This window comes from Pecten maximus, chromosome 11 (assembly GCF_902652985.1).
Source record: "Pecten maximus chromosome 11, xPecMax1.1, whole genome shotgun sequence".
Lineage (NCBI taxonomy): Eukaryota > Metazoa > Mollusca > Bivalvia > Pectinida > Pectinidae > Pecten > Pecten maximus.
In genome coordinates this window covers 3,967,957-3,988,803 of record NC_047025.1, presented here as the reverse complement: position 1 = coordinate 3,988,803, position 20,847 = coordinate 3,967,957, and the positions used below count along the sequence as shown (strand labels likewise).

The window sequence follows — 20,847 nt, the reverse complement described above, 5'->3', positions numbered from 1 at the left end:
ACAAAAATTACCTGTCTAAAATAAGCCTGGCTAATTATGTGATTTATTGTAGTTTGTTATTATAGACTGTTGAGTTTGATACAACAGAGTTGGGATATCTTTTCGTGTCCAGTTTAAAAACAAGTGAAGATGTTCTCTTGTTCCAGTGTAAATCTTACTTGCCTGTATCTTGTTGACAATCATGTACCACATCATTAAAACAGAAACCGCAACTTTTCTTGAACTAACTTGTTTTCATTTATGACACCTGGAAGTTTTCTTTAGTTTCATTTCTGAAATTTCGAAAGTCCAAGAGAATCTTATCTGACGTACCGAAATGAAACACAAACAGTTAATGTCACATCGATCGATCTGGCAATGTCGAATGGCCGTTGATATTGTTTAATACAATGTCAACAACATTGTGAGAATCTTTGCTAAATACAGCATACCTGATTTTCAACAAATTGTGCAAACGAAAATTTAGAATTTTCAATCTTTAATATATAATCATAATTGATTTGAAATAACACAACAAATTCAAAGTTAATGAATAGCTGAACATATTATATCTATTATTACTTATTCATAATGACACAGCGACTTGCAGTAGTTTTAGACTTTGTGAACTTCCTTTCTGAACTTTTGAGCAAATAACACAGAAGATGGTACCAATGTCTTTCCCAAGGACACTTTCGATCTCGTATCCCTGAAAGGAAGAAAACTGTGCATCATAACATGATAAAGTATAATGTCACAAAATGTAGTTAAGGGGGTATGTTACCTTCCTGTGAGGAAAATGTACCTCCCCCTTTAACATGAGAATCAGGGTAGTGACTACAGAACCACTAGATACTGTATATCGATGAGGATCAAATACTGAGCTGGAATTAAATACAAATTGATGAGATTAATATAATCTTCCACCCTTGGGGATGAGACAGGGGGATCTCAACTCAAGGGAGGAGACACTTAGTTGCCAAACACAAGGTTTACCGAGTGACTGGTAGCTAAAGAATTTTACCCTGAGGGTTGAGTTCCCCGTCTCTCTCCCAAGGGAGTGGACAATTATTTTTTTCTTACACTGTTTACCCTCATTTGTATCTAAATGGACGTTACATCAATGGAAGTCAATGTTGACATGATGTAATTTGTCAACGTACGTCATTATATTGTTGCTGTGATGTCATAAAACTGTTGAGAATGAGCTCATGTAGTTTTTCACAACCCTAGGGTGAGATAAGAAAATCTTACAAAAGTAAAATTGTGGATATCCCTGTCCAGGGTAAAAGTTAAGATTATGTTCATTCACATCCTCAGCTATACCCTCATGGAGATCAACTAGTAACTTTTCTATACAATCCTGAAGGAGTCGTGTTAAATACAAACTGATGAGATATGACGTAAACCTACCTCCTCAGCTGTACCCTCCAGTAGTAACTTTTCTATACAATCCTGAAGGAGCCGCGTTAAATACAAACTGATGAGATATGATGTACACTCACCTCCTCAGCTGTATCCTCTGGTAGTAACTTTTCTATACAATCCTGAAGGAGCTGAAAGTAACAAGAAATCATGCCTTGGGATTCAACAGCAAATCAGTTGGCATAACAAAAAGTGACCACGAAATAAATTCAGTTATTTTGACTGTCATATAACTCGTATGACAACTCCTCTGACCCTGATACATGTCACTGGACACTGACACTGATATAATTATAACCCCTAGTGGTGACCCTGGTATATGACCTGTGTGACCCTGATATGACCCTGGTATATGACCTGTGTGACTCTGATATGACCCTGGTATATGACCTGTGTGACCCTGATATGACCCTGCTATATGACCTGTGTGACGCTGATATGACCCTATGACCAGTGCGACCCTGATACAATCTCGTGACACCAATATTACCCTTTGACCCTCTGCCTGATATGACCTCTATGGCCTTGATGACCTGTCTGACCCCAATATTACCCTATGACAATGATATGATCCTTGTGGCAATAATATGACCTATGTAATTCTGATGTCACCCCTATGACCCCAATATGACTCTTATGACCTTGATATAACCTTTGTAACCTTTATCTGAGCCTCAGACCCTGATATGGCCTATGTGGTCCGTATTGATATGTGCCTAATATAATCGCATGACCTTGCTATGACCCTGATATAACTACTTACACTGATTGTGACAGGAACGTCCAGTCCATCACATGTCACACAGACCTCCATGGTCATCTTGTTTACTGGCTCCAGGATAGATTTGTTACACTCCATACAGACCAGTTCACTGAATCGGTGAGAACACAAATCATGATAACAATGCTGTCCCTACATCCCATAATTTCATTTCAACGACATGTTTGACTAATGTTAAACAAGCACTTACATTCTGAAAAGTCAGTTTGCTTTTGTAATGGTTATATCATCTGTGAGAAATATACAAAATAACAGCACTATCTCTTGAGACCACTTAAAGATGATTGCATGACCTTCAACTTTCACATTTGACCTTCAATTTAATTTAAATTTCTATCCTTACCTTGGCAGTTGCATAACAAGTCTACATTTCAAAGAACAATTTTTTCAGCCAATAATATTGCTACTTATCTAAAACTTACACAGGTATATGAGACCTGCCTCGCAAACACCCTTTCTTTTAAAGTCTGCAACAACTAGCAAGGGCCACAACTCTGTATATATTTATATATATTAGGGCACAAGACATCTTGATAATAATTTTTTCAGAAGAAATTTATTCTACAATCCTCAGGTGGTACTCACTTTTATCAGTTTGAGATGACAAAAGTATAAGTTCTGTTGCAGATGATTAAATAATGCCATTGAAAAGGGCCATAACTCTGCAAATACGGGGTCAGAAGACCTGATTTCAATACAGCTAGGATACTCCATATCAATAAAATAATTCTAAAGAAAATTTGGAATGAATAGTCATGTACCATAATAATGTAGTTAGGAAACAAAGCAAACAATATAAAATGTAAACGAGCACTTTGTTGAGATCACCTTTGTTGGTTTACGAGTTTGTCACTACCACAGAAGCTACAAACATCCCAGGAGTATGCAGAGCTTTCGTCTACTCCGCTGACCGTACCTACAAAACAGTACAACATAGTTTTATCAGTTGTCGCAGCTATTTATTACAAAGACTCGAAAGAAACACCAGAAAGCTATATTAGACCTTTAAGTTTAAATGCTGTAGTTTCAAAAGTAACGGAGAAAATCGTAGAGAAGGAATTATGGACCACATGGAATGAAATACCACATTCGCAGTTCACCAGCATGGGTATTGTAAAGGTCATTCATTCGTTACACAACTAATTATATAATTAGTGCATTTGAAAACTGAACGGAGGAACTGGACATCAAACATGGCGTTGATGTTGTATACCTTGACTTTTGTAAAGCATTTGACACAATACCACATCAAAGATTACTCAAAACACATGAAAGCTATGGAATCAAAGAACAACTTTTTTGCCGGGTGAAATTTTTTCCAACAAACAGGAGACAGAGGGTAGCTATAAATAGCAATTTGTCCGAATGAGCCTGAATGTCAGAAGTGGACTTCCTCAAGGCAGTGCTCTTGGACCGACAATATTCTTATTTTACAATAACGACTAACCAGTCCTTGTCAAAAGTACAATCTATATGTTTGCTGATGAGACCAAAATTTCAGCAGCAGCAATCTACTAACAACCAAAATACTGTCCAACAAGATATTGACAGACTCCACAAATGGTCAAATCGGAATGACCGGCATTTTTAATTCAGTTCAACCTAGATCTGATCAGTGTCTTTGCTTGCAGCACTAAGTGGTGGTAGGTACTTGTTACATATAGCACAAACGATCCTGACATAGTCTCCGATGAAAGGAACCTGATTTGTAGGTAATATATGGTCGAGGAACCGCCAGTGCTTTATCCTACCATTTGGCGACACGACAACCCATCTGATTTTGGTAACCAAACGTGAAGTGTTGCTTTCCTCTGCTGTATGCTGAGACTGGCCTATGTGAAGAGGGCATTTCAGTTAGGATTCCAAACTCGCTTAGTAGACCTAGGTACATACACCTTCAATGGTGAAGTTACCGAAAGAAACTGTGTCTGCTGAAACACTAAACTCCTTTAAATCTAAAATCAAAGAACACTTAAAGGAATGACCATAAAGTTCTTGCCTAACAACTTCTCAGCTGACTATAACAAACAGGAAACGGATAGAGAAAACAACCGAACGGTTCAGACAGACTCCCAAACCTAATTGAAGAGCTCGGTGATAATGATAAGTAATGAGTAATGAGGAAGTGTGAAATTGGTCGACAAGATTTTATTTAACAACAAGCATGCTGGGTTTTACTAAAGCAATATATGTCCACTATCAGCCCTTACTAAAAATAGTAACAGCGACCTTGACATTGACCCAAAACCCCTGAAACTCAAACTTGATCTGTAGGTACTCATACTGAAGTTACATACTATCTTTCACTAATATACCTTGAAGCATGGCTGAGACAAGTGCAGAAAACTGAGTGGACGAACTGACAGACGGACGGACAGACAGATGGACAGAAGGACGGGGAGGAAACCTCTAGTCCTCCCGGTTTCACCAATAGGGGACTAATAACAAATACATTAAGCAAACTTACCTTGAACTTTACAAAGGGTGAGTTCAGGAAGCTCATAGCATACACTTGGGATGATTATCTCCCCTTGAAGAGCTCTCCACTCTGCCTCCTTTATCGTTAACTCAGTGTTGGTAGACATGCACCTCTCTGGTACAGCTGCTATGGGTAGTATTTGAGAGAAGACATCGCAGCAGAGTTGTTCTGTGGTAAATTAAATGTGACTTTTGTCAGAAGTGTCGCCAGGAAGACTGATTTAACATTCCCCATTACCAAATCCATCCTTATTCCCACTTGTCAATCAAGTTAAAGAGGGACAAAACAGCAGGGTGTATGATAAGTCATAAAGACAAATGCAAAACATTTTACACAGACTAAATTCTCTACCTCTACTAGCAGCCGACAAGAGAACTTTTAGTATTTTAAAGAATTACACTCCAAAGATTGAAGTTTCTGTATTTGAAAGGGAATGGATAGCTCAATTGGCTGAGTATTGGACCATTATGCAACTCCAGAATGATGCACTCACCTTTGTGATAAAAGATGTCTTTAAAAAACATGACACGTCCACAGAGAGCATTTTTGACATCGTAGGCAACCCTGACTATACTGTACCGGGGAGGCTGGTCAGAGAAAGCCTCACCAGTCCACACATATAAGTAACACTGAGGACGCCTTCTGTGCGATGTAGTCTCATGACTTCTATCAGCGTCTCCGGTATCCGAGGGCTGTATAACAGGAAAAAGTTACAGGAAAGAAAATTATGGCACATTAGGAGGCCCAGAGGGGCTGTAATGCTCACCTGAGCATATATCGGTGATCATGGCAATTCGCTCTCATTAAATTCATATTAGAAATATTTTCCCACTTTGGGATTTCCCTCTCAGTGACATGTATACATGGAGATTCAAGACTTTCCCGAAACTTAATCTAGCTGTCTTTTTCCAAAGATGATTAACAGCAAGTTCAGTTGAAAAGCAATGAATGGATGCTTGGCTGCACATTGCAGAGACAAATTGATTTTTAGTAGCCCCCTCCTGCCCTTGGCTATATTGGGGTATAATTAACATGACATCATCAATAATCCTGGTGAGGTTTAGATTTCAGTACCTATGTACACACTTACCAATATGGCTAAAACTTTGGCAACAAGACAGAAACGCTTCACTATTGTTGGTTTCTGGAAGGAAACAACAAAAGAATTCATTTTTCATGGGCATGCTTTTCCATCTCTTAAATACACAATACTGACAATTTGAGTTTATAAACCCAGGAAATGTTTCTTTAAAATAGAATTATACCTGGATGTTTTATCAAGTCCATTAATTGGTTAAAATAGTAGATACACATTTTCATCTCTTGTTGGTTTCTTGAGAGAAAACAACAAATGAATTCATTTTTGAATTTCATGGGTATTTTTTTTCCATCTATAAAACACACTACTGACAATATCAGTTTACAAACCAGGAAATGCTTCTTTAAAATAGAATTATACCTGGAAGTTTAATAAGTTCATTAATTGGCTGAAATAGTAGATACACATTTTCATCTACAGAATCAACCCCCCCCCCCCCCAACTTTGTTTGAGTACCGAAACACATGCTCTTATTCAATGTGACCTCTTGACCTTATATCCTTGAGCTTATAAAGGTATTATTTGGCCAAGATGTCTACTCAAATCTTATTTTGAGGAAGAAAATTCAAATTGCAAATTGCATTCTGTGTTCTAACATGTAGGCTTAAGCAGTAAGCTATTTTCATTCCAGTTCTAAATACAATTATATGTACAACAGGAATATTTCTCAAAAACTAAATATTTTGCCAGAACAGAATTATATCAATCTTATGACGTCAACAGGACACAAAACAAAACATGTTTATCCTGCAATAAGCACAGGAGGCTGAATAGTGAAATTGGATTCAATAAGCCTCAACTTATTGCTAGATGAGTATGATAATGCATTTAATTTACCTTACTGACTTTTGATAGATCAGTGATTGTAAGTGGATGATACCGAGACTGGAGGCCAGAGGTATTGACAGGAGATATTTCTATATCTGTAGAGTTATCTCCCTTCATCACATAACAAAATCCAGGTGGCTCCACAGTCCATGCTGCAGTGCTGGGTCCTGGAAGTGCTTGAATGCTGCCATCAATAACTGTGCTGGGTCCTGGAAGTGCTTGATTACTGCCATCATTTACTGTGCTGGGTCCTGAAAGTTCTTGAATGCTGCCATCATTAACTGTGCTAGGTCCTGAAAGTGTTTGAATGCTGCCATCATTAACTTTGCTAGGTCCTGGAAGTGCTTGAATGCTGCCATCATTAACTGTGCTAGGTCCTCGAAGTGTTTGATTGCTGTCTTGGCTAAGGATGCTGTGTTCTGGCAGAGCTTTGTCACTCTCTTGGCTAAGTGTACTTGACACAACCCCAGACCAAACAGAATCAATTAAACTGAATAAGCCAAAGTCCCTGAAAACAATAAGATATCTGTTAGTCCCAAAAACAATAGATCAAAGGGGCCTGCATCATGATTTATTTACACTTCATCATTAAGTAGTAAAATCAAGTGATGATGCAAAGTTTAGGCCATACACTCCAGATTGTCTGTTTACTCACCAAACTGATTATAGAAATAACTTTCCCGATGTGTCCTACTGTATAATGTGAGTCCAGTGAAGGAGAAGACTGTCCCCTCCCCCTCTATGTCCTACCTTTCCCTGTGTGTCCTACTGTATAACGTGAGCCCGGTGAAGGAGAAGACTGTCCCCTCCCCCTCTATGTCCTACCTTTCCCTGTGTGTCCTACTGTATAACGTGAGCCCGGTGAAGGAGAAGACTGTCCCCTCCCCCTCTATGTCCTACCTTTCCCGGTGTGTCCTACTGTATAACGTGAGCCCGGTGAAGGAGAAGACTGTCCCCTCCCCCTCTATGTCCTACCTTTCCCTGTGTGTCCTACTGTATAACGTGAGCCCGGTGAAGGAGAAGACCGCCCCCTCCCCCTCTATGTCCTACCTTTCCCTGTGTGTCCTACTGTATAACGTGAGCCCGGTGAAGGAGAAGACTGTCCCCTCCCTCTCTATGTCCTACCTTTCCCGGTGTGTCCTACTGTATAACGTCAGCCCAGTGAAGGAGAAGACCGCCCCCTCCCCCTCTATGTCCTACCTTTCCCTGTGTGTCCTACTGTATAACGTGAGCCCGGTGAAGGAGAAAACTGTCCCCTCCCCCTCTATGTCCTACCTTTCCCTGTGTGTCCTACTGTATAACGTGAGCCCAGTGAAGGAGAAGACTGTCCCCTCCCCCTCTATGTCCTACGTTTCCCTGTGTGTCCTACTGTATAACGTGAGCCCAGTGAAGGAGAAGACTGTCCCCTCCCCCTCTATGTCCTACCTTTCCCTGTTTGTCCTACTGTATAACGTGAGCCCGGTGAAGGAGAAGACCGCCCCCTCCCCCTCTATGTCCTACCTTTCCCTGTGTGTCCTACTGTATAACGTGAGCCCGGTGAAGGAGAAGACTGTCCCCTCCCCCTCTATGTCCTACCTTTCCCTGTGTGTCCTACTGTATAACGTGAGCCCGGTGAAGGAGAAGACTGTCCCCTCCCCCTCTATGTCCTACCTTTCCCTGTGTGTCCTACTGTATAACGTGAGCCCGGTGAAGGAGAAGACTGTCCCCTCCCCCTCTATGTCCTACCTTTCCCTGTGTGTCCTACTGTATAACGTGAGCCCAGTGAAGGAGAAGACTGTCCCCTCCCCCTCTATGTCCTACCTTTCCCTGTGTGTCCTACTGTATAACGTGAGTCCAGTGACGGAGAAGACTGTCCCCTCCCCCTCTATGTCCTACCTTTCCCTGTGTGTCCTACTGTATAACGTGAGCCCGGTGAAGGAGAAGACTGTCCCCTCCCCCTCTATGTCCTAACTTTCCCTGTGTGTCCTACTGTATAACGTGAGCCCGGTGAAGGAGAAGACTGTCCCCTCCCCCTCTATGTCCTAACTTTCCCTGTGTGTCCTACTGTATAACGTGAGCCCGGTGAAGGAGAAGACTGTCCCCTCCCCCTCTATGTCCTAACTTTCCCTGTGTGTCCTACTGTATAACGTGAGCCCGGTGAAGGAGAAGACTGTCCCCTCCCCCTCTATGTCCTACCTTTCCCTGTGTGTCCTACTGTATAACGTGAGCCCGGTGAAGGAGAAGACTGTCCCCTCCCCCTCTATGTCCTAACTTTCCCTGTGTGTCCTACTGTATAACGTGAGCCCGGTGAAGGAGAAGACTGTCCCCTCCCCCTCTATGTCCTACCTTTCCCTGTGTGTCCTAATGTATAATGTGAGTCCAGTGAAGGAGAAGACTCTCCCCTCCCCCTCTATGTCCTACCTTTCCCTGTGTGTCCTACTGTATAACGTGAGCCCGGTGAAGGAGAAGACTGTCCCCTCCCCCTCTATGTCCTACCTTTCCCTGTGTGTCCTACTGTATAACGTGAGCCCAGTGAAGGAAAAGACTGTCCCCTCCCCCTCTATGTCCTACCTTTCCCTGTGTGTCCTACTGTATAACGTGAGCCCGGTGAAGGAGACGACTGTCCCCTCCCCCTCTATGTCCTACCTTTCCCTGTGTGTCCTACTGTATAACGTGAGCCCGGTGAAGGAGAAGATTGTCCCCTCCCCTCTATGTCCTACCTTTCCCTGTGTGTCCTACTGTATAACGTGAGCCCGTGAAGGAGAAGACTGTCCCCTCCCTCTCTATGTCCTACCTTTCCCTGTGTGTCCTACTGTATAACGTGATCTCGGTGAAGGAGAAGACTGTCCCCTCCCCCTCTATGTCCTACCTTTCCCTGTGTGTCCTACTGTATAACGTGAGCCCGGTGAAGGAGAAGACTGTCCCCTCCCCCTCTATGTCCTACCTTTCCCTGTGTGTCCTACTGTATAACGTGAGCCCGGTGAAGGAGAAGACTGTCCCCTCCCCCTCTATGTCCTACCTTTCCCTGTGTGTCCTACTGTATAACGTGAGCCCGGTGAAGGAGAAGACTGTCCCCTCCCCCTCTATGTCCTACCTTTCCCTGTGTGTCCTACTGTATAACGTGAGCCCGGTGAAGGAGAAGACTGTCCCCTCTATGTCCTACCATTCCCTGTGTGTCCTACTGTATAACGTGAGCCCGGTGAAGGAGAAGACTGTCCCCTCCCCCTCTATGTCCTACCTTTCCCTGTGTGTCCTACTGTATAACATGAGCCCGGTGAAGGAGAAGACTGTCCCCTCCCCCTCTATGTCCTCGTTCCCGATGTGTCCTACTGTATAACGTGAGCCCGGTGAAGGAGAAGACTGTCCCCTCCCCCTCTATGTCCTACCTTTCCCTGTGTGTCCTAATGTATAACGTGAGCCCGGTGAAGGAGAAGACTGTCCCCTCCCCCTCTATGTCCTACCTTTCCCTGTTTGTCCTACTGTATAACGTGAGCCCAGTGAAGGAGAAAACTGTCCCCTCCCCCTCTATGTCCTACCTTTCCCTGTGTGTCCTACTGTATAACGTGAGCCCGGTGAAGGAGAAGACTGTCCCCTCTATGTCCTGCCATTCCCTGTGTGTCCTACTGTATAACGTGAGCCCGGTGAAGGAGAAGACTGTTCCCTTCCCCTCTATGTCCTACCTTTCCCTGTGTGTCCTACTGTATAACGTGATCTCAGTGAAGGAGAAGACTGTCCCCTCCCCCTCTATGTCCTACCTTTCCCAGCGTGTCCTACTGTATAACGTGAGCCCGGTGAAGGAGAAGACTGTCCCCACCCCCTCTATGTCCTACCTTTCCCGGTGTGTCCTACTGTATAACATGAGCCCGGTGAAGGAGAAGACCGCCCCTTCCCCCTTTAGGACTCTGTCCCAGATCGGGAGTCGATCCTTTGGCAGGACTACTTCACACATAGTTCCCTGGACATCCTCCACCAGCACACACCATCTATAAAAATAAAACCAGTTCCTGTATTTTTCTTTTGATACATAACCACCAAAACAAGACTACTATATTGGTATATAATGACAATCATTGAAAATGAAGGAGTAGTCATGAAAAATGTTCTACCAGTGTAGCTCAAATTGACATACTACAGTTATGGGGTCTCGGACCACAATTCTTCACATACATCATACCTGGGTGTCTGTCGTGTCTGTTTCTGTATGACCCTATGTACAAGACCCGAGAAGCTGTGACCTTGACCTCCTGGAGTGGAGCCCTGATCATGTACACTCTCCAGTATTGTATGTGCTGGAGTTCCCACAGACGAAGACTGCGGAGGCTGGCAATGAGTCGATTGCACCACTGTCAACCTTGACCTCTCCCTTTTCTCGTCATCACAACATGCAGCATCCTACAAATTAGTCATATAATTATTGAATATCACACCAAATTACACATCATTATTGAATAATACCAATAATAATTACACATCGTTATTGAATACTACCAATACTAATTACACATTGTTATTGAACAATATCAATACTAATTAAACATAATTATTGAATGTCAATACTAATTACACATCGTTATTGAATATCATCAATACTAATTACACATAATTATTGAATAATATCAATACTAATTACACATATTTATGAAAATACATCAAGACCAATTACACATAGTTATTGAATAATATCAATACCTTATTATTAATTGCACACAATTATTGAACCATATTATACCTAATTACTAATAACACAAAATTATTGAATAATATTATCATAATTATACCTAATTACACATAATTATTGAATGATATTATGCCTAATTACTAATGAGACTTAGTCATTAAATAATATAATAATACCTAATTACTAAGTACAGTTTTCAACTATTCTATATAAATATTAATAATAGAATGCACCACTTCATAATTGTGCTAATCTGTTAAAATTTGAATATGCTAAATTTTGTACAATAATTTACAGTATGAAAGCATTAATACACATTATTATATTACCATGGAAACAGCCACGGCCGGTATACAGGGATAGAGATAGGCTGGACAGGACTGGTAGGAACTCACCAGACCTGTAGAGAAAGAAAATCATCCCAGTGAGTGATAGAATTATTCGACTAGAATGGTATAGGCACTAGATCTGTAGAGGTGTGAGTTACTGGTCCGGATTAAATTATTTCACTGAACTGAATAAAATCATAATATGATATAAATCATTTTTATAGAATTTGGAGGAACAAACATCCTGGGTATTGCTACAGCAGTACAGGTCCCCTGCTGGCCTAGTCCGAGTTTCCTCTGGCCCTGACACCATGTCTGGTCTCTACGGATGGAATATTACACTGATATGGGACTAAATGGGGGTAAAAAAATATCTCACTCATCCATATATATGTAGGTAGGTGTTATGGCATGCCTAATTTTATTGCGTTTGCACAAACATTTTAGCGACACCAAACGGTATCAGCAAATTCCACATTTTCAAATAGCAGTGCACCCTGGCCCTACACCAGACATTGTGTCGGGGCCAGAGGAAACTCGGGCTACTACTGGCCCTACTTAAAGTAGTAAGTGACCTTGACCTTGACCCAAAACCCCTGAAACTTAAATTTGTCCAAGATATCATAGTTCTTTATCATTGTGTGAAGTTTGATTCGAATAACTCAAGGATTGAGCCACTAGAAAACTGATAAACTTTTAATATATACATTATATTGTACTGTGATAGCCTGGAGAAATATCAGTGAAACAGTTTAACTGGACTTGAGAAAATATGATTTTATTGAATTTGAGAAGAAAATCATTCTCTAAAGAGTACAACACTGCTTGTTCCTATTCTGTTGTTATACCTGTAACACAAGGGCAGTTCCACTGACCCATGACCTTGACTACATCTTGTGACTGTTGGGTGACCTTGACCTTGTGTGACCCTGGGTTATGGAGGTCACTTTTGTTAGTCACCTGGCAATAGTTTGTACACAACAACACTTTCTGGTGAGTCTGTTTCAGGTCCAGCTGCTGCCTATCAAAACAAAAGGTGAGATCTGAGGACAAAATTAAAACACTGAAATAAACAGCAATACCCAACTACATTATGTTATAAAACAAGAGATCCCAGAGGGATCTTGGCGCCCACCATTGAATGATCTTCATAGGTTCCATGTCGGATTGATCTTTTCTCTACTTTTCCCTTCATTTTACTAATCTGTGCAAATTGAGACATCCCTCCAGTACTTTTCAAACAAGGGAATCCAAGCTATATAAGAAATTTGAGATTTAACGATAATGGCTGTTTGTTTGCCAGGTTGTTTTCAGGACAGCCTGGTCCAAAAATGCAATACAAGGGACCAAGGGGAACCTACTTATGAAATTTGAGAAAGATCCCTTCAGTACTTTCTCAGAAATAGTGATAACAAACTTAAATTGTCAAAATCCAAGATGGCTGCCTGTCGGCCATGTTGTTTTCCGATTTGTCTCAAAATGCAATATGCATAACTAGGCACCAAGGGGAACCTACATATGAAATTTGAGAAAGATCCCTTCAGTACTTTCTGAGAAATAGCGATAACAAACTTCAATTGTCAAAATCCAAGATGGCTGCCTGTCGGCCATGTTGTTTTCCGATTGGTCTCAAAATGCAATATGCATAACTAGGCACCAAGGGGAACCTACATATGAAATTTGAGAAAGATCCCTTCAGTACTTTCTGAGGATTAGCGATAACAAGAATTGTTTACGGACGGACGGAGGGACGGAGGGACGGACGGACGACGGACCACGGACGCAGGGCGATTTGAATAGCCCACCATCTGATGATGGTGGGCTAATATTCTATGAAGCATATGTTACAAGAAATCATTTAAGAATAAAGAAGATTGTGGGACTGAAATGAAATATGTGCAATAAACAAAGGGCAATAACTTTTGCAAAATAGTCCAATCAAAATCTAGGTGTCAATTGGAAAGGTTAGTCACCCGGCCTAGTTGTCTTGAATTAAAACAAAAAAAAATTTTCATTCTCAGATCAGTATAATATCTCTCTGTAATTTTCAAAATTATTGTGAATGTCATTTAGCATGGACTGCAACCTTTGAACAAGAGGCCCAGAGGGCCTGTATCGCTCAACTGGTTTCATGAGATATGAAACAAGAATGATGCTGAAGTATATTTGTCGCTGGTATTGCTATATCAATATATATCATAAGCATTTTATATGGGTACATGTACATTGGTTTTATTTTAATGCTAAAAATGCCAAAAAGTGCATTAATCCATGAAATGAAATTGACTTTTGGCGCGACCCCATAGGGATGCTACCACACAAATGTGAGTGATATCCATATTACTTAGTTTCAGAGAAGATCTTGTTAAGACTAATTGACCCTTTTGACCCTGCCCTCTGCCCCCTGGGGGGGTCAGCTCCTTCCTTTATACAATTTTGAATCCCTACCCCTATAGGATGCTACCAGCCAAACCAATGCTAAGTTTCAGAAAATAATTTGTTTAAATCAATTCAGCCAAATAGACCCCACTTGGCCCCTACCCTCAGCCCCCTGGCAGCCTGGGTCAACCCCAACATTCGTACAATTTTGAATCCCCACCCAATAACCATGCTACCATACAAATGTGAGTAATATCCATTGCTTAGTTTCAGAGAAGAAGTTGTTTAAACAAATTGACCAATTTTGGCCCCGCCCCTCAGGCCCCTTGGGGGTCAACCCCACCATTTGTACAATTTTGAATCCCCACCCCATAGGGATGCTTCCAGGCAAATATGAGTGATATCCATTGCTTGGTTTCAGAGAAGAAGTCGTTTATATCAATATAGCCAAATTGACCCCTTTTGGCCCCGCCCCTCAGGTCCCTGGGGGGCCAGCCCCATCATTTGTACAATTTTGAGTCCCCTACCCATAGGGATGCTTCTGACCAAATTTGATTAAATTCTGATCAGCGGTTATGAAGAAGAAGTCAATTGTTGACGGACGGACGGACAACGGACGACAGACGACGGACGACGGACGCCACGGTATGGCATAAGCTCACCTTGGTCCTTCGGACCAGGTGAGCTAAAAATTAACCAAATTGCAAATTTACACAATTTTTATTAGTGGCCATGCAGGCGCCTTATAGGTCAATAACTGGTCGCCAATGGTGAATTTAAGGCGCCATGGCCACTAAAATAGCTCCTTAACTTTTTGGACTGGGGTATGATTTGCATTTATGGCCCTGGACACAGGGTAATATGAATGTTTGTTTACCCAAAGATATATTTCTTGAGGGCTTGCCCTAGTGAAATATGAGACCTGCTCAGGGAAATATGATGTTTTATTTCCCGGCCATGTGATGGGTTTCAGCCAATCACAGGCACTGTTATAAACATGAGGTATAATAATAAATATTATTTACCACGGCGGATGGATAAGGACGACGCTGCCTTCCTGTATGTTGTGTTGTTGGACTGATGCAGTAGAAAATAGCACAAGGATCTGGCCCGCCTCAACCGGCCCCGTCAAAACCTCACAGCGCGCCAACTGGAGTGAGTAGAGCAGCTCGAAACTGACTACTTCAACAGTAATGATCTTTGGTGTCGACACTGCTTCAAGTGAAAACAGAATAAAAGAATGTCTTTAAAATATAAAAGATACTAACTTACAAATTATATCAATTTAGCACTTAATGTAAGACATTTTACACCATATAAATATTAGGTACAGTTATATTTTGTCTTTTTTTTAATAAGGAGACAAATTGCAGTATTTAATCGATAATCCTAGCTACAAAAATTAAATATCTTTAAGATATATACACTTGAATAGAAAGTCTTGACAAAGGCCATTCGCATACATCATATCCTCATAGCATGATGCTTCCTAATATTTTGGAAAGCAAAGGAACAAAGAAGACATGGATTATAGATGAGATTGTAACATTTCATATCCTACCCCTACCATCCCCCCCTTCCAAGGAAAAACAAGAGGCCCAGGGGCCTTAATGGTCACCTGAGTTCTGATGTACACTGAACACTGATAGATGTTTTGTTTTTAAACCAACTTTTAACATATCAAAGCCCTGTGCCTTGAAAGAAGGTCAAGGTCATTAATTTCAACAAACTTGGTAGGCCTTCACCCCAGTATGCTACTGGTCTATCATGACTATGCCATGGACCAATTGGCAATTATTCAGAGGAAGTCGAAAATGTAATTTGGTTTGTTTGGTTTGTTTTTGTTTAACGTCCTATTAACAGCCAGGGTCATTTAAGGACGTGCCAGGTTTTTGAGGTGGAGGAAAGACGGAGTACCCGGAGAAAAACCACCGGCCTACGGTCAGTACCTGGCAACTGCCCCACGTAGGTTTCGAACTCGCAACCCAGAGGTGGAGGGCTAGTGTTAAAGTGTCGGGACACCTTAACCACTCGGCCACCGCGGCCCCGTTCGAAAATGTAAATTGTTTACAGTGGATGATGGGCGACGCACAGCAGACGAAGGACTACGGATGACATCGGACAAAAGGCGATCACAATAGGTCACTTGAGACTTTGTGACATATAAAGTGGCATAAAATTGGATAAGTATTTCAAAATCTATATATGTTTGATAAGAGTTCTTAACTGTATGATCTACATAATACTTTCTGAGGAACTCAGCTTAACAATTAACCTCAACAGAAATATAACAACAGTCAGTCTTGCATTTGCTCCTTTGCTGCAGCAAGACAAAAATTGAGTGGTGTGGATATTGTCACTGTCGGAGTATGTATTACCGTGAGATTCTGTCTCCTCAGAGTTCTGCTGATGGGACCATATTCTCAATGATGACCGTTCTCTCATTTGAACTTTGTGGAGTTGGTCAGCAAATCCTCCTCTGTCAAAAATTAACACAAAAAAATAATTACTTATTTTCATTCCAATATGAAATAACTTGCATTGTACCATATCATTACTAAAATTATGGACAACATTTTTCTCATCCCAAGCTAATTTACACCTACATGTATATCCATAGGGTCTTATTTCTGAAATAGAAGTTAAAATTCCAAACACTTGGCTTCACCATTCCTGAATCAAGTCCCTCATCCTTGAAGAAAACATTTCACTAAATATGTATTAGTTTAGGAATAGATGCATTAGCAGAGGTATAATTTCACTATTAAATATATTAATGCAGGCATTAGTGTAACGGGAGAGGAGAAAATATAGCAGCCAGACCGGGATTCGAACCCAGGACCCTCCGAATTCTAGACGGACACTCTACCACTGAGCTACCTGGTTGCCAATGATCGACCCAGTCCAGTTCCGCTACATTAGAAATATTAAATAATCTTATGAACACAAATATTTCGAATCATGTACCTTTTGAATTTCTTTTTCTTTTTTGCCGAATCCTCTAAAATGTCAATATCACTAGATTGTGAGTCCTTAGAAGGTGTTTTCAAGTTCAAAGTTTTCACCCAATCACTAGCCTTGACCTTTGAACTGGAGGAAGCCTGACTAGGGGCCAGAGATTCACTCTTCATGCTCTCTATATCCTGCGATGTCTCGGGGGAAATCTGAAATATCCAAAGTTTAATCACTGACAATAATTCTACTATAAACAATGTAATTTAAGATGAGGGTGCTAAAATCATATGTGTACCAGGAGCCAGGAGAGGGAAAATACAGCGACCAGACCAGGACTCGAACCCCGGACCTCTGAACTCTAGAAGGATGCTCCAACCATTTGAGCCACCTGACCACTGGCGTTCAGTCTAGTCCAGTTCCAACACATTCCTCCCTCCTTCAACAAAGTTGTTGACCCTGGAGACACACACGAGAACCTATAACACCTTTTGAGGGTATTTATCTAGCCGCCATAAGGAGAGGAAAAATGCAGCGATTTGAACAAAGAACCTCCGACCTCTGGACAAATATTGCAATCATTTGAGCTAAACTGGCCACAGTGGTCCAGCCCAGTTCAGCTCCACTACATATAAAACCATTCTGATATTGATATTGAACTCATGATCTTGTATTTCTGTTAAAGTGAGCAACTCAATAACTGGAAACAATTCCCTAAAACTTTTATCTATTATGATAACATTTTCAGCTAAAAAGCATGTTACAATGTTGGATGGTACCTCTTTTAATTGTTACAAATCTTTTAATCTTATCACACACTCACCTTTGCATGTAATAAGGATAAGGTCAACTTTGACACCTGTAATCTGGTAAAGTAGAACTTACCTGTAATTAGGTCAAGTACAACTTACCTGTATTTAGGTCAAGTACAACTTACCTATAATTAGGTCAACAACAACTTACCTGTTATTAAGTTAAAGACAACTTACCTGTAATTAGGTCAAGAACAACTTACCTGTAATTACCTATCAGTAAGTCAAACACAACTTACCCGTAAACTTGTAGATGAAGTAAAACCTACCTGTAGTTTGTCATCGGTTTCCTTTTGCGAAAATGAATGCCTGGATCCTTCGGATTCATAACTGAAAATGCTAGCTGCTACTTCAGACACCTACAAAACATCAAAGTCAGACATATCAGATACTGGTTGCTATTCTAGACTTAATTCATATCAATACTTTAGCAAAATCTAGGACATAAACTGCATTATTGGCAGCATTGAATTCAGGGCTCAATATAGGTCTGATTCTCACAATGCAGTTAGCATGTTATTTTGACAAGAAAAGTTTTGTTGATCTAGTAAGACTATTACCTGAGAATGTTGTCCTTCATTTTCTGAATCACATCTGTCTTTCGTAACTTTATTGTTTACACTGGACAGACACCACGGTTCGGAGGATGACTCTTCATCAGCAATGAGTACTTCTGAATCAGCATTCTCATAATCCTTTTGTATACTAGCTTTGTACCTAGGACCTGGTCTCCTGACCACAGGTGAATTATCTCGATCATGTTGTGTAGAATCCTCTTCATCACTAGAACTCCAGGCAATAGATTCATCAACTCCTTTAAAACAAATAACCTCTGGTATTAATCTAATGAATATGCATGACTAAATATGAAAGTACAAAGAAAAGTCTTATTGACAGATTACAGTGTTGCTGTCATTGTGTCCGTAAACCCTATCTTTATCGACATTTAGAGGGAGTAAAACAAGCAGTCAGATAAGACAGGTTGTCAGTAAAATCAGGGCTAAAGAAACAAGATTAATGGCACAAACATCATAATATAATGTAAACTATAATTGTATGATACATATTGATACTGTGTCAGAAATCAAACATCAAGATGGCTCAGGTCAGTATTTATCTCGTTATTTTCTTAACTAGAAAATTTCTGTACGACATAAATGCCCCCACTCCCACTCCGAAACACAGTTTCGTTAGGATTGAATCAGCAGTTCCTGAGATAAGCTAGTTATATCACATAAGGACGGTAGGGGACGAGATGTGATAGGACTGGACTTAACGGCATGGGACAGGATGGACATGGGTAACATTCTATGCCCCCAATTTCATGCCGGGGCATAATTATAAAATAAAAAGCTGCTTTGATTTAAGACCAGCAAATAATAGTGTAAATTATATTTTCAGAAACACTTTTTTAACAGTCGTATATAGGATGGTGATGTTTAATGACAAAATGAAAAGATCAGATTACCAGGACTATATACACTACAAAATTTTGTTAGGCCTACAACAGATATTTTACTCAGATCATAAATCTACCTCAGTTTTCATCTCCAGGAAGTTATCTTTATAAAACATGAAGGCAGAAACAACCCCAAAAAGAAGTCTGAAATGTTGAGACATCATAATCCTGTAACATGTCATTACTAGCTATCCTCAATACTCCAGCTGCTTATGATCACTTTCTTGTGAAGAGAGCTAACAGGTGATCGTAAACCCCTGGAGTATCTAGGATGGCTACAACCATACACCAACCTTTAGTAGGGAGCTTTCTCGATGTGTTGGCTTCACTCTGTCTAATTAGAGACGTTCTCTGGCGTTTTGGTGGATTGAGGTGTTTGACTCCACCAAATCCTGAAAATCCTTCCCCAAAGGTTTGCCATTTACCAACGGATTTCCTTTCATCCCGAATTTTCTTTTGGGAATTGGAGCTCACCTGTTTCTCTGGACTGTAGATCAACTAAAAAAAAACAATATAGAAACATAAAGTTTTTCATACAGCACCAAAATATATTATCATATTCAACAGCTGGCATTAAGAAGGGCAAGTATATATATCTACATGACTTTACTGGTTTGTGATAGATTTTTTTTACTTATTGTCGGAAGAATTATCATGTGGTCATGTGGTCGGGCAGGTGATAATGAACTTGATCCATATGATACTGTAATGTGCACCAAGGAGTTAACGGAGCGGTCATCCATCCAAGAGCTGACCACGCTCGATGTTGCTTAACTTTGATACACAGTCGTCGACACGACACCCAAACGGCTTTACGCACAACCACAAAAGTTAGCTATTGGAAATGCATTAATGAACCATCACAGGTCTTAAAGTCTGGGAATCCAAAAAAAATTAACTGAAAGGCAAGTGTGGCGTGACCCACACAACTGTCTAAAATGGTGCAACTTTACTGGTGTTCAATGTTGTAAAGGCTGAAGACATTAAGCCATTAAGTGATTAAGTTGATGTTAATGTTCCCAATAGAATGTCATTTATGACATATATCTTCCAATGATCAGTAAGTTAGCATTATAATCAATACTGTATAGGACGGCACCACATGCAGGGGCTCGGTTTCGGGATTCTAAGTAATATATGATATCAGTTAACAACAACTCACAGAATAAATCAATTAAGTATTCATATAGGCCTACATTCTGAAACCTTTTTTTTTATCAGACATAATATAATTATGTCTCTGTTTTTATAAATCGATAACACTGATTTTTATGTTTCAGAATGTATATGAATACTTTATCTATAGTGTTGTGGTTGTTAACTGATGTCATATGTTACTCAGATTCCGAAACCGAGCCACTGTGTTCACATACCAGTAGATCTGCAACCCTATTTGAGAGGAGTTTGTCAAGTTACTGGGTGATGCCTGATGGTGCATATAGAGCTCTAAAACAGGAGGTAGTATTGCATATGATTCGATTTAAATTGTGTATATATGTTTGTTCAATAATAAATATATGTGATTGTTCGTACTTTTCGTTTTCCAGAATACTGTGACATCTTTGGAAGCAATGCGACTGCTGTATTAGTTCCCGTTTTCTAAATTCCCGGGGTTTTACATAGAGCATTCTTTACCTTCATCCGCAAAAGATTTCCAAAATATAACAA

The 20,847-nt window shown here is 40.5% G+C and overlaps 1 protein-coding gene and 1 non-coding gene across 3 annotated transcripts; both read right to left on the bottom strand.

The window, feature by feature from the left end:
- Positions 1-459: 459 nt before the first annotated feature.
- On the bottom strand, positions 460-20,809 carry LOC117338213 (DNA repair-scaffolding protein-like). 2 transcript variants are annotated; one of them, XM_033899469.1, is made up of 19 exons: positions 20,713-20,809; positions 19,473-19,677; positions 18,281-18,534; positions 17,990-18,079; positions 16,924-17,120; positions 16,335-16,435; positions 14,982-15,171; positions 12,426-12,598; positions 11,578-11,648; positions 10,745-10,962; positions 10,401-10,553; positions 6,601-7,099; positions 5,755-5,808; positions 5,158-5,356; positions 4,653-4,832; positions 3,014-3,101; positions 2,168-2,276; positions 1,485-1,535; positions 460-688 (listed from the first exon to the last, which is right to left on the bottom strand). In XM_033899469.1, exons 1-19 carry the CDS (start codon positions 20,737-20,739, stop codon positions 566-568), a joined length of 2,982 nt encoding a protein of 993 aa, XP_033755360.1. In that variant the 5' UTR covers positions 20,740-20,809; the 3' UTR covers positions 460-565. The 2 variants fall into 2 exon arrangements, with proteins under 2 accessions (XP_033755360.1, XP_033755362.1); XM_033899471.1 differs by having other exon boundaries at positions 14,982-15,168.
- Positions 16,771-16,842, bottom strand: Trnas-aga. The gene has a single exon. It is a non-coding gene; the product is annotated as a tRNA-Ser (tRNA).
- Positions 20,810-20,847: the final 38 nt, after the last annotated feature.

Excerpts from the sequence above, each read along its gene's own strand:
- LOC117338213 (XM_033899469.1), bottom strand. The coding sequence starts at position 20,739 with ATGTCACAGTATTCTGGAAAACGAAAA. Across the intron at positions 3,102-4,652 it reads CACCCTTTGTAAAGTTCAAG|GTACGGTCAGCGGAGTAGAC; the intron begins GTAAGTTTGCTT and ends ACTGTTTTGTAG. Across the intron at positions 2,277-3,013 it reads AAACTCGTAAACCAACAAAG|TGAACTGGTCTGTATGGAGT; the intron begins GTGATCTCAACA and ends TCACCGATTCAG.